We start from the raw sequence: 12,507 nt of genomic DNA on the forward strand, positions 1-12,507 counted from the left end.
TTGGTCTACGTTTCCCAGAATGCACCTTGGTCAGGTGATGGGAGCGCTCACCTGAACCAAGGTGGCTCATTAGTTTTGTTATAAATAGCCTGTTTACGTTCTGTTTCGTTTGTCTTGCATCTGTTTTGTAAGCCTGATTTGTTTTGTTGAACTGTTTTGTTGAAATTCTTGTTTGTCACAGTATCTTGGTTTGTTCATGTTTTAGAGGTGTGCTTGTTTATGTTTTCTCGATCTTCTATTAAAAACACCTTAAAGTCTTAACCTCTGCGCCTATGCCTTGCAGGTTTGAATGTGAACCTGTTAGTGCTCTGGAGCGCGGGTGCATGTGTTTCTTTTATTTTTTTTAAAGAATTTAAAAATTGCATTGAAATTGTAATACTTTGATGGATAATACTTAGATCTCCACCCTTGACACATGGTCTACCACCCTATCTATTTTGTTTATCTGCTACAATATAAGACCTATATGTGTTATTCACATTTTTCCAAACTTTTTCAGTTTCAGAATGCCACCAGTACATAAAGGTCATCTATTCAGTGTGCAGGATGTGATTGCTGCAGTCCAAAATAAAGAGAGCGATTTTTAATGGATGGTCTTGGATTACACTGATGCAAGTGATACACAAAGATTGCACTTTTCCCAGTAAAGACGAAGAGAGGGCACTGCAGACACTGCAATAATAGATACACAAACACACTGTGTAGCAAGTGCAATGTTCGCCTGTGCTTCTCAGATGAAAAGAACTGTCTTAGGGACTATCACTGCAAGTAAACAGACTTTATTTAAACCACACTGAATGTGACCAAATGTTTTTTTTCCAAATATTTTTATTAACAAATGCTTATTCATAAAAAAAGACTTTTGTTTAATTATTTCTTATTATATATACTGCTATAGGACAAAGTAAGTGAACAACCCTGCAAATGAATGCTTAAATGTTCTATATACCTGTTTAGACAAAGTGAGAACAAATACAGAAATTCTGCTCACAACTAGGCCCAACGTTGCAATATTACAACATTTCCCTTAAAACTTACTAACATAAGAAAAGTGAAAAATCTTTAATTTCTACATCAGAGGCCTCCTAAAACAATATTTGAGAGGTCAAAACATTTTTTGCTTATTTTTTTTTATATTTGGATCTTACAGGGTTAAATTCAGTAAAAAAAAAAACAAAAACAAAAAAAAAAACTTCAACTAATAATGTTGCATAAACTCAATGCATTTCATTAATTACACAGAAATGTGCTCTTGATTCACATACATTCACAATTAAAACTCTATTACATGTTACATGGTCATGTTTCATCTCCTGATATTTTTCTTTTCACCAGTTTTTTCACTTTTTCATCATTTTTTCTGCTGATTGAAACCTGGTCCTGCATACTCCATTACCGCATTAACCCTTTCCTGTGATTCAGGCTTAATGTTCCTCAGCTCTCTCAGTTTACGAGCAAAAATGTTTTTTTTAATTTCCTCAACTTGTGGGATCAGAAAGTCAATGGCCTGAACAATGAAAGCAGAGTCTGGCTTTAAAGCAATCTCAGAAAGTCTTATGATGCTGGTGTACGCTTCTTCCACCAGTTTAACTTTTTCCTTTCTGGTTTTGATCAGGTCTTCATTTACTCTCTTCTCTATGTTTATCTCCTCTTCCTGTTTCTTATTGCTGTCAATCTCCTTTTTCACTTTTTCAACAGCCTGGGAATCAAACTTAATATCTGATGCTTTATAGTTGCTACATTCAAATTGTTTTTTAAGCTCATCGTATGTCATTACGATCTCTTTACTGAGTATAACATATTTCTTGTTTTCTTTGACATGTTTAGTGTAGTGACATTTACCAGAGCATGAAGTGCAGTACCCGTGCTTAATGACTTCACACATTTTAGCTTTGGGGGCACACCAGCAGCCATACTCATGGCAGTTTTCCTCACAGACAGAGCAACTCGTCACATTTCTGTCCTTCCAAGAAACATTTTCAATGGGAACCTTTTCTTTGTAATATTTGGTGACTGTTAACTCAAAGTTTTCGTTTCTTCCAATTTTTTTTTGGTTTTCTCCAAGGTTTTTTTTAATCTGAGCCAGTTCTTTCCCTTTGTAGTCTACAAACTGAATACGGTTTTGTAGATTCATAATACATGACTCAAGTTGTTTGGACTCAGTCAGAACACGTTCAGTCTGCCCTAAACTTTTTCTGTTCCCCTCTTTCAATGAGGCAAATAAATGCATTAAACTGACATATGTTAATTCCCAAGCTTCCTGAAGAGCTCTGTTGTACATTTTGCTCCTCTTATAAGTTTGACGATTGTTGAATATATAGTGCACAATTTCATTTTGTTCATCTTTCCTGCAGGGAATCGCTGCTTCCCCTATGGCATTAAGAGCATTATCTGGAGGCATTCCATCTGAGTGAGAGATACAAATGAAAATGTTGTTCTCTATGTCTTTACCAAATAAGGACAAAATTGCATCAAAGATGTATTGCTGTCTGTCAGAGAGTCGATTCTGAGATGCCTTCACTACCAGACACACTGCATCGATTTCTTTTGCTCCGCTGTTAGTGTGAAAAAGTGTGTAAAGATTATCAGCAATCTTTCTGTCATATTCACTTCCCCTTGTGTCTCCATAACCTGGAGTATCAATAATGGTAAGACAGGTCGTGTTGTTTTGGGCAAAAACCTCATATACAATGATTTTTGTTGTTTGACTTTTTGTCTGATCTGACACGGGATTCTCTCCTCCCTCTTGTGTAATCTCAAACCACACTTCATCTGTAAACTTCACCCCGAGTATATAATTCACCATGACATTGATCAGAGTAGTTTTGCCTGTTCCAGTTTCTCCTACCAACAGTAAAATTTTGTTTTGCATGTTGTTGTCTCGTTCTCCAAATGTCCATTTTTCCACTGAGCCATCATTATCAAGGTTCTTTCTGGCTGTCAGAAGACGATATCGTGCAGGTGGACCTTTACTGATTAATTTACTCTTTTGGACTAAATCATGTACAATCCGAGATGTGTCTTGAAATCTGTTGAATGTATTGGACAGATATACTGTTAAGTCAGACTGATGTTATACTTTAAGTGTTACTTATTGTTGTAAAACATGCAAAATGTATCACTGAGTATGTAATGTATTAAATAAAGTTTGTTCACATACCCGGTAGCCATAATCTTATTAGTTGAGGGGTTGATGAGACAAATGTCTCAGAAGTTCCCTGCACAGCTGAATGACCTATTAATGTAATTTAGAGATGTTATTAAAATAAAGATGTGGAGAAACTTTATATTATTTACTGTTACACACAGGGACTGAAATTAAATTATGTAAAATGTACCAATACACAACTCAGATATACTGTAATTAATTCTATTGTAATTATGCTGTGATTAATTGAACTACATTATATTGATGTCTGCTGTGATCCCTAACTCTGTGTGACTGTGTGTGTGTGTGTGTGTGTGTGTGTGTGTAGGTTTCTTTAAACAGTCTAAAAGATAAAATGATAAAGTCTAGCTTTAAAAGCTAATCACATCGGTGTGTTTTGAGGTAACCAAAATGGCTGCCAGGTTTTGCCTTTGGCTTCAGAAGAGCATCGGCCTACGCTGTGGAAAGTAACAAAGTACAAGAACCCAAAATGGATTCATACTAATACTGATGCTGTTTCATCAAACAATGGCCTTATTGAAAATATTTAACAAACATACTGAAAATGATTCACTGAGATTTTAGTACCTTATTTGTCTCCACTGTATGAACTGGCTTTAGAAGTTTCTACCGTGCTATGAAACATGAAAAAATAGACTAAATAAAAATTAATAAATATTGAGTTAAAATACCCTTTCTAATGATCATATAACTTTAGCATTCACATAAATTAAACAATTAGGTTAGTCTTTCTTATTGTTTTCACCCTTCCGTGTCTCCACCAAGGAGTGCTTAAATGTAGTATGTACATGATTTAAGATCTTTGATTGCCCATCATATTTCAGTGGAAAATTAGAATATAAAAAAAAAAAAACTCCCTGACAATTCCATTTTGTTTCACCGAAAGCAATGACGAATATAGACAGATTTTTTTCTTTTTTTAAAAAGGGGGAAAAGAAGCATATAAGGTGAGAACACCAGAAATAAGATGAAGATGTAAATTGAACATACCTTTGCTTGCGGGTTGCCAAAAATGAAAGAAAGAAGACCTGATGATAACTGGTGAGAGGAGATGCTCAAGTTGTTTAACAGATTAAGAGATTTGACAAACCACATCCTTTTTTTTAGTAACCACATCCTATTTACAGCAGACAGAGCATCTTCTCATGCATAACTCACAGAGAATAAGTAGCTATAATATAAATATTCATTAAGCATTTCAGGACATTAAAAAATGTCTCATGCTCCAGGATCTCAAAATTGTATAAATAGGGACAGATGTCATATCTGTCATATCATGTGTTGCTTTGCAGCCTAAAATGAAAACAAAGTTTTTGTTATATGTAGCTGTTTTTACTCAGTGCAATGTTTAAGACCTAAGTGAAAGATATAACCACAAATATGTCAGAAATATGTCGCCTGCCTCCTAAAAATGACTTGCAAACTCAATCAGGTGAAGCTAATCACTTTTCTTTGCAGGACTGGTCAAGTTGAGTTAAATCTAATTTTGACTTTTTGTTGACTGCAGTCTTCAAATCACTCCACAGATTTTCAGTGGGGTTTAAGTCTGGTCTCTGACTAGGCCATGCAAGGACATTCATCTTTTTCTCCTTCACCCACTTTGCCAATGATTAACATTTTTGCTGTGGGTCATTGTCATGTAAGGAGGTAAACCGTCTTCCCAGTGAGAAGTTTCTGGCCGAGGGCAGCAGATTTTACTCAAGGATTGTGCCCCATTACCTCCAGTCCCTGCTGCAGAGAAGCACCTCATAACAAGATTTTACCACCTCCATGCTTTACTGTAGGTATGGTGTTATTTGGTTGGTGAGCTGTATTGGGTTTCCACAATATGTATTGTTTGGTGTTGTGGCTAAATAATTAATTTGTCTCATCTGACCATCTGCTTTTTTTTTTTTTTTTTTTGCAAAGCTCAGTTGTGACTGCATGTAGCCTTTCTTGAGGAAAGGCTTTTTTCTTGCAAGCCTTGAAAATTATTTTTGTACACAATACACATAATTTGTGATATAATTGTCACATGCTCACATTGAGCACTCAGTCATAAATTCATGAAACTGCTTCAGAGTTGCTGTAGGCCTCTTGGTGGCCTCTCTCTAATTAGTTTCCTCCTTGCTCTCCTATCCAGTTTGGAGTGACATCTTGATCTGTCTGTATTGTACCAAATACCTTCCGCTTCTTAATAGTAGACTACACTGTGCTTATAGGCAGTGACAAAGTGTTTTTTGGTATGCCTGTGCACAACATTTGACGGTGAATTGCCACTCATAGTTTATTGTTTAAATGGCTTTGTGTGCCCTTGAGAAGGTGATTAGCTTCCATCAATTGAGATTACAAGTCACTTTTAGGGGTGATCCTTTTCCAAATCAAAATCGCAGTGAATGATTCTGCTTTTTATCTTTTATTTTTTTCTGACATGTTGGTTTTATATCTTTCACTTGGATGTTGGTCAGTTTTTAAAAAAAAACTTCAGTCTGCAATGCAACAAAATGTTATTTTTTTAAAGGGGATGATATATAGATAAACATAAAAATGGGATGTGAGTAAAACATGTTAATTGTTGGTAGTTTTCTTATGTCTGAAGCTACTAAGAATCAGTAGCAACACAGGGTAAAGTGTGATGCTGAAACCAGCCTCTTGTTTGTGTTCCATTTTTAACCACATCCTTAACATTCATTGGTAACTGATTACAAATGAAGATAATTTGCAAAACTAATCTGTAAAACTAACTCTTAAGTTGCAGCGGGGAAAAATTCACATTTTGTGCAAAAATAGATGCACAGATTAAATGCACAAATATGCAAAATGTGACTTAAAATTTGCATACAATAAGAAATATACATACAGTAATAGATATTTTATTTTCAAGGCAATAGCACTGTGGCAGCCCCTTGCCAGGAGCAGCTGAAAGACGAACAACAACAACAGAGTGCCTGGTTGATGTTTTGAATAGAGGAATCACCTGATTAGAGGAAACTAAAACTGTAGCAGATTTATAGCCAAGATGAGCCGTACCGGAGCAAACTGCTAGTGTCTTACGAACCGCCACGCCTACTTCGATCAAAGGATGCAGGCTGCTTGTCAGTACCGCGTATTATGAAAAATACAGCTGGGGGCAAGGCTTTTTCTTACAAAGCCCCAAAATTATGGAATAGTCTTCCAAATAGTGTTCGGGACGCAAACACAGTCTCAGTGTTTAAGTCCAGGCTAAAAACCTATTTATTTAGCCAAGCATTTTTATAAATAGATTAGCCTTAGGTAAAGGAGCAGATCTGGGGGACTCATTGACGTAGAGTATTACGGTGAACTGGTATGTTTGAATGCTGTCTTCCCCACTCTCATTGATCACTCAGGTTTGCTGACGGTGAGGTGATTGTTTGCTTTACATCTCAGGAAGCCCTCATGTCTGTGTTTTATTCTGGCTCTCCCTTTTAGTTATGTTGTCATAGTTAGTCCTGCCGGAGTCTCTACTTGCACTCTACAGTTAATATACATTCACATTATAGATTGTGTGACTGTGACCATACCTAACTGCCATCTCTCCTCTTCTTCTCTTCACTCCCTCTTTCTCTTTCCTTTCTCCTCCTGTCTCCCCCTTTCACTCTTTCTCTCTCTCTGTCGAGCTACACATGTCGTTCCTGAGCTGCCAGTGATCCAGACTCCCTCTGCCCTCCGGACCTGTCTGACCCATCCTGGTGCCCCGCTTCTGGCTGAAGATCTCGTCACATGGATGCCCCGTGTGTCTCTTTGGGATGCGTCTGGTGTCTGGGGATGATTCTCTCTACGTGGAAGACGGTTCTGGCCTCAACTGGTGTTGGCAACTGTTTCTCTGGGGACTTGACAGTTCGATAGTTTAGGACTGGAACTTCCTACTGGAGTCTACCTGGGTCTTCAATAACTACCTGGACTCCACATTAACATCAATTACCATCAGCTATTATAGCTGAACTGCCTGCCACCTAGCACACTGTATAAATGCAGATCATTTACTGCTTTCTGTTTCACCCAAATGAGGATGGGTTCCCTGTTGAGTCTGGTTCCTCTCAAGGTTTTTTCCTATTACCATCTCAGGGAGTTTTTCCTTGCCACCTTCGCCCTCGGCTTGCTCACCAGGGACAAACTGACCATTTTGATTCATACACATTCACATTTTATACAAACTTAAATAATTTATTTGATCGTGTAAAGCTGCTTTGCGGCAATGACAATTGCTAAAAGCGCTATACAAATAAAATTTGATTAAATTTAATTGAATAAATTATCAGGTTCAGTGGGTGTGCTTGGGTGTGGGTGAATTAAACCTGTGCTGGACCTCCAGGACTGGATGTGAAGAGAAAAATAGGTTTTCCAGATTTATATTATGAATAAGTATAATATTGGTTTATTTCGTAGGGTACGGAAAATTAGTTAGTTAATATATTAAATTATGGAAAAATTAGGAGAAATTCTTTCAGCCACTTTAATGAATGCTGATCACCTGATTTGCATAATCAATACAACCCAGTGGAATAGAGGAAAAACAAATCTACACCATTCATCACTTAGTACATTAACTGAACCGGAACCTGTATATCTCAATCCCATGACATAAAGCAAGTGAGAGCAAGTTTGTTAGTTACAGTTAGTTAAAAAGAGCACACACACATTAACTTTTCCTTAAACAACAACAAATCTGCTGATGTACATTTAAACACAAGCTCATCTCATCCAGTACCAACACAGTTAGTCAGGCTTTATTCTAAAGAAATCAGCAGGTGGCACTCTTGAGGTTTGTGTATTGGAGGTACACATACAAGTATGTTACCATATTAGGAATTAGAATTTAAATCATTCACATAAACTGTCTTGATACCACACAAGTGTTACTGATTCTGATGATTTGATCCACACCACATAACAGTACTGAGCTGCACAGGTTCAGAACCTCATCTGGACAATATATTCCACAAACAACCATCGATTTGATGTGAAATGCGGCATCATAAAAGTGTGGTGCAGTCAATAATCCACTGAGGTTCTACTGTGACTGACAGCACTGTAGTACTGAGCACCGTTAATATTCTCACCCAATTGATCAAGCACATCTGAGGAGAAAAATGTGAGCTAACCTTAATGTACTTGGTGAACATCTGACGCAGAGGAGAAAACAGGGAATTACAGGAGAAAGAGAGACACAGTTGAGAAAACGGTTTGCTTACAATTTAAACTGGTTCTTTATAATTAGCATAAAAGATAATAATAATAATTAGCATATGCTATAAATAGCATAGAAGAGAGACAGAGAAAAAAATTAAAACAGAAAGAAAGAAAGCGGGACAAGCAGAATACAGGCTGAGCACTGAGTAGACAAAAGGAGGTCTACCAAAATTCAAGAAATCCTTACAATTTGGGGGCTCGTCCGGGATACCTCTAATCAGGTGAGTGCTGCTTTTAAATTTTTTTCTCTATAAGCATAGAGCAAGCACGCTCCCTGGTTTTTGGTATCCGGACCACATACAGTACGGGGGAGGATTGTCTTGGGGCTTTTACGCCTGTTTAGCGCGCGCGCTTCTGAAAGGTTCCTTGAACTGAAGCATAGTGTGGAAGCTGTATTCTGTTGCCCGCTCTTTGTTATTGTCTTTGTTGAGCTCTTTGTTGTTGTCTTTGTTAAATTATTGTGTGTTGTTTGTTGAAGATATTGTTTTTTTCTGTCGCGGTTAATTCACATTTATAAAATGGGTAATAAGAACACAACTACTTATCCAAAGCCGGACCCAGAAGAGGTTCCGCGTGACTGGATGAATAGGTGTGGACTTACTTATTTTACCACACCTTGGCTTGATAATTTATCAGGGTGGACTGAACCACAATCTCAATTTTTAACCTATCCATGAGGAGGTACTTTTAAGCCTGAATATCTAGCCTCTGCTTACTCTCAGATATATGAGGGTATGGGTGATCCAGGTTGGGATTATCCTTATATGGGTTCATGTTATCAAAAATGGGTAGAAATGAAAGCTCTTTGGAATAAATATTTAGACATAAAAGAAACTAAAATACAGAAGAAAAAGATTCCAAAGGTCACATCTGAAACTAAATTCAAGCCGCCTGTTTACTCAACCTTTCCGATCCCTCCTCCATATCATGCTGACATAGTAACGTCAGCATCTAACCAACTAATTGTTGAGAAAATCTATCCTAATTTGAATCCCACTAATCCTTTTGTGAGCTGCCCATCTGTGCCTGTCTCCCCCATACCCACAAAACCGTGCTCACCTTCGTCGGAAGTGTGTGCCTCAGGAAAGGGAAAGACTCCCAAGAAGGTGTCAGGACGAACTCCTGACAGCCCTCTATCGGATGATCCAGAGGATACTGATGGTGAGGATGATGATAATTCGGAAGATGAAGGTCCGGATGAGAGGTCTTGCCCCAAACCTCGACAAGAAAACACTGCGTTTGTTTTCTCTATGGGACCAAAGGGTCCAAAAATCCTTCCACCATCCGTAAGCACGCTAAAGGACATTATTAAGATGCTCCCTTCTCCCAACAAACCTTTGCATTTTGTTGATATGCTGATAAAGGCTTCTAGGCACTGTCAGCTCGTGGGTGCGGATTACCGCTTTATTTTGCAATCGGTTGTGGGAGATGGGTACGATGAGGCTGATTTGGTAAAATGCTTAGACCCTGAAAAAGACACATGGACTGTAGTGGTGAAACAGGAAGATGTAGAGGGTGGGGGAAGACGGAAAAAGAAGGAATATGACTTTCATTGGGGTAATTCTAATGAGGCTATGAAACTTATAAAAGATGAGCTAACTACTTATCTTCTTGCACGTCAACAAGCTAGTCAAGATTTGTCACAGGTAACTAATTGTAGACAAGAAAAGAGTGAGACTACATCCAGGTTTCTTGAGAGGTTTCGAGAGACCTGGACCCTTTTGGGTGGTATGCCCCTCCCTGAAGAAAACCCTAACCCACTTTTCCTTACCACCTTCTTGAATAATTGTCGACCAGAAATCGTGAAAATTTTAAAGTTTCAATTGTCAGATCGTTCTACAATGACTATTAAAAAATTAGGTGAGCGTGTGAGAACACTAGAAGGAGATGGTATTTTAGAAAATAAACAAGTGGCATGTTTGTTTGTGGAAAGTGAAGGATACAGAGGTGGAAAAAATGGAGGTAGAGGAGGCCGAAGAGGCCGTGGAAAAGGTAGAGGAGGTCTGCAGGGTCAGAGTGTACCCCGTAGATCTGGTTATTGTTATTAATGTCATAAAAAAGGTCATTGGGCTTGTGAATGTCACACGAAGGCCCGAGATGAGGGACATAGTGGACAAAATGTGTATAATCAATTGAATGATGCTAATGAGGTGTTTTCTCCTAATCCTTCCTAGCAGCCACCACAGCGAGTACAACAACAAAAACAATAGCAATATAGACCCAATCCCTTCTCAGGGATGCAGGTAGGAGCATATGATGCATAGGGATGCCCGCAGAGTTCCAGCCCCGCGATGTTACTTTGTACTTTCGAGTCACCTCAGGTTAATGAGTTGCCCTTTATAGAATTATGTATAGATGGTTCCGTATTCTCTTTCTTGGTTGATACGGGAGCCACAATGTCGTCTTTGGGTCGTGATTACGAGGGGCCGCTCTCGAATAAAAGTATCAGCTCTGTGGGAATTGAAGGGGTTGCTCAACAGAATTATTTTACTCCCCAGTTAACTGTAACATGTCCTTTAGATAAGGGAATTCATCTTTCTCATCGTTTTGTTTGCATGCCTGATTGTCCTTTTAATCTGTTAGGTCGTGATTTAATGAGCAGGCTACACATGTCCCTGACTTTTTCTGGCGCGAAACTCACTGTTAAAGTACCTGATTCAGTTTCTTTCTCCCACCTTACAAATATGCGTGTAAATAATTGTTTCCTTTCTTCACAGAACAGCTCTCTTCCTGCTGCCCTTGAATGTGTGCCAAGCAGTCTGTGGGCTGAACATAAGGATGAGGTGGGGTTAGTTCACTGTGTGCCTTATAAAGCTAAATTAAAACACTTGCAACCTGTGTACATCAAACAATATCCACTCTCCGAGGCCAAAGCTTCAGGAATAGATGAGATTTTAAGCTCACTGCTCAAGCAGGGTGTTGTTAAACCATGTGCTTTCTTATCTAAAACTTTAGATGCTGTGGCACAAGGTTTGCCTGCCTGTCTCAGGGCTGTGGCCGCCTGTGCGGTGATGGTACAAGATGCTGAGAAGATTGTTCTCTCTCATCCTTTAATTTTGTATTCTCCACATCAGGTTAAACAAGTGCTACAGAACCTTCAAACACAACATATGACGGCTCAGAGACGGTCTGGGTATAAGATTATCCTTTGTTCTACAAGTAACTTAGAGATAAAATCCACCTCTTCTTTTGACACCCTTGGATATGCTCTGGCACGCTTGATCAATGCACAGGATGACACGTTAGTAGATACAGATCATGACTGCTGTTCAGAGATCATTCACTCCACTAGTATACGCCCTGATCTGTCTTCTACTCCATTAGCAACTGCTGACACTCTGTTTGTAGATGGTTCTTGTTCAAAACCGTATGATGGGAAATTTCTCTGTGGTTATGCTGTGTGTGCATTGCCAGATATAACCATTGAAGCTTACTCTCTCCCTTTCTCATCTGCTCAGGCAGCTGAACTTTTTGCTCTAACTCGTGCGTGTGTTCTTTCTAAGGGAAAAGATGTCACTATATACACTGATTCTCGTTACGCTTTTGGTATCGCTCATGACTTTGGCCGCATCTGGCAATCCAGGGGTTTTCGTTCTGCTTAGGGGATAGCCAATTTCTCATTCTTCTCTAGTTCAGGATTTGATAGATGCATGCCATCTACCTAGTACTCTCGCTATTGTAAAAACTAAGGGTCATTCTTCTGGTGACTCTATGGAAGTGCGAGGTAATTCGCTAGCTGATTGTATTGCTAAAAAAGCAGCTCAAAAACAGATTTTCTTTCCTGACTCTGATTCTGATTTGATCAATACATCCTTTCTTGCCAGCTCTTTGATTCCTGATGTAGATTTATTGCCTTTACAAGCTTCAGCCACGCTGAATGATTCCTCTTTTTGGCAAGCTCAAGGTGCCTATGTTGCTTCTGATAGTTTATGGTATTGTGCTGATGGTTGTTTGTGCCTGCCATCTCATTGTCTTCCGTTCCTCGTGCGTGAGTTCCACGGTGTTACACATCGCGCGCGAAGGGGGGTTAAGGAAGATATGAAAGAACTCTTTTGCATAGCTAACATGCTCGGAACAATTGATTCCTTAATATCTAGATGCTTAGTGTGTGCTCAGAATACGTTCAAATAGCTTCTGGTTTTGGTAGA

General features: G+C 38.7%; 1 protein-coding gene across 1 annotated transcript; it reads right to left on the bottom strand.

Moving 5' to 3' along the window:
- Positions 1 to 1,255: 1,255 nt before the first annotated feature.
- On the bottom strand, positions 1,256 to 4,220 carry LOC128528706 (uncharacterized). Its single transcript, XM_053501766.1, has 3 exons — positions 4,160 to 4,220; positions 3,161 to 3,235; positions 1,256 to 3,029 (listed from the first exon to the last, which is right to left on the bottom strand). The coding sequence occupies exons 2-3, from the start codon at positions 3,169 to 3,171 to the stop codon at positions 1,352 to 1,354; spliced, it is 1,689 nt and encodes a 562-aa protein (XP_053357741.1). The 5' UTR covers positions 3,172 to 3,235; positions 4,160 to 4,220; the 3' UTR covers positions 1,256 to 1,351.
- Positions 4,221 to 12,507: the final 8,287 nt, after the last annotated feature.

Source organism: Clarias gariepinus, chromosome 1, assembly GCF_024256425.1.
Source record: "Clarias gariepinus isolate MV-2021 ecotype Netherlands chromosome 1, CGAR_prim_01v2, whole genome shotgun sequence".
In the NCBI taxonomy this organism is placed as follows: Eukaryota; Metazoa; Chordata; class Actinopteri; order Siluriformes; family Clariidae; genus Clarias; species Clarias gariepinus.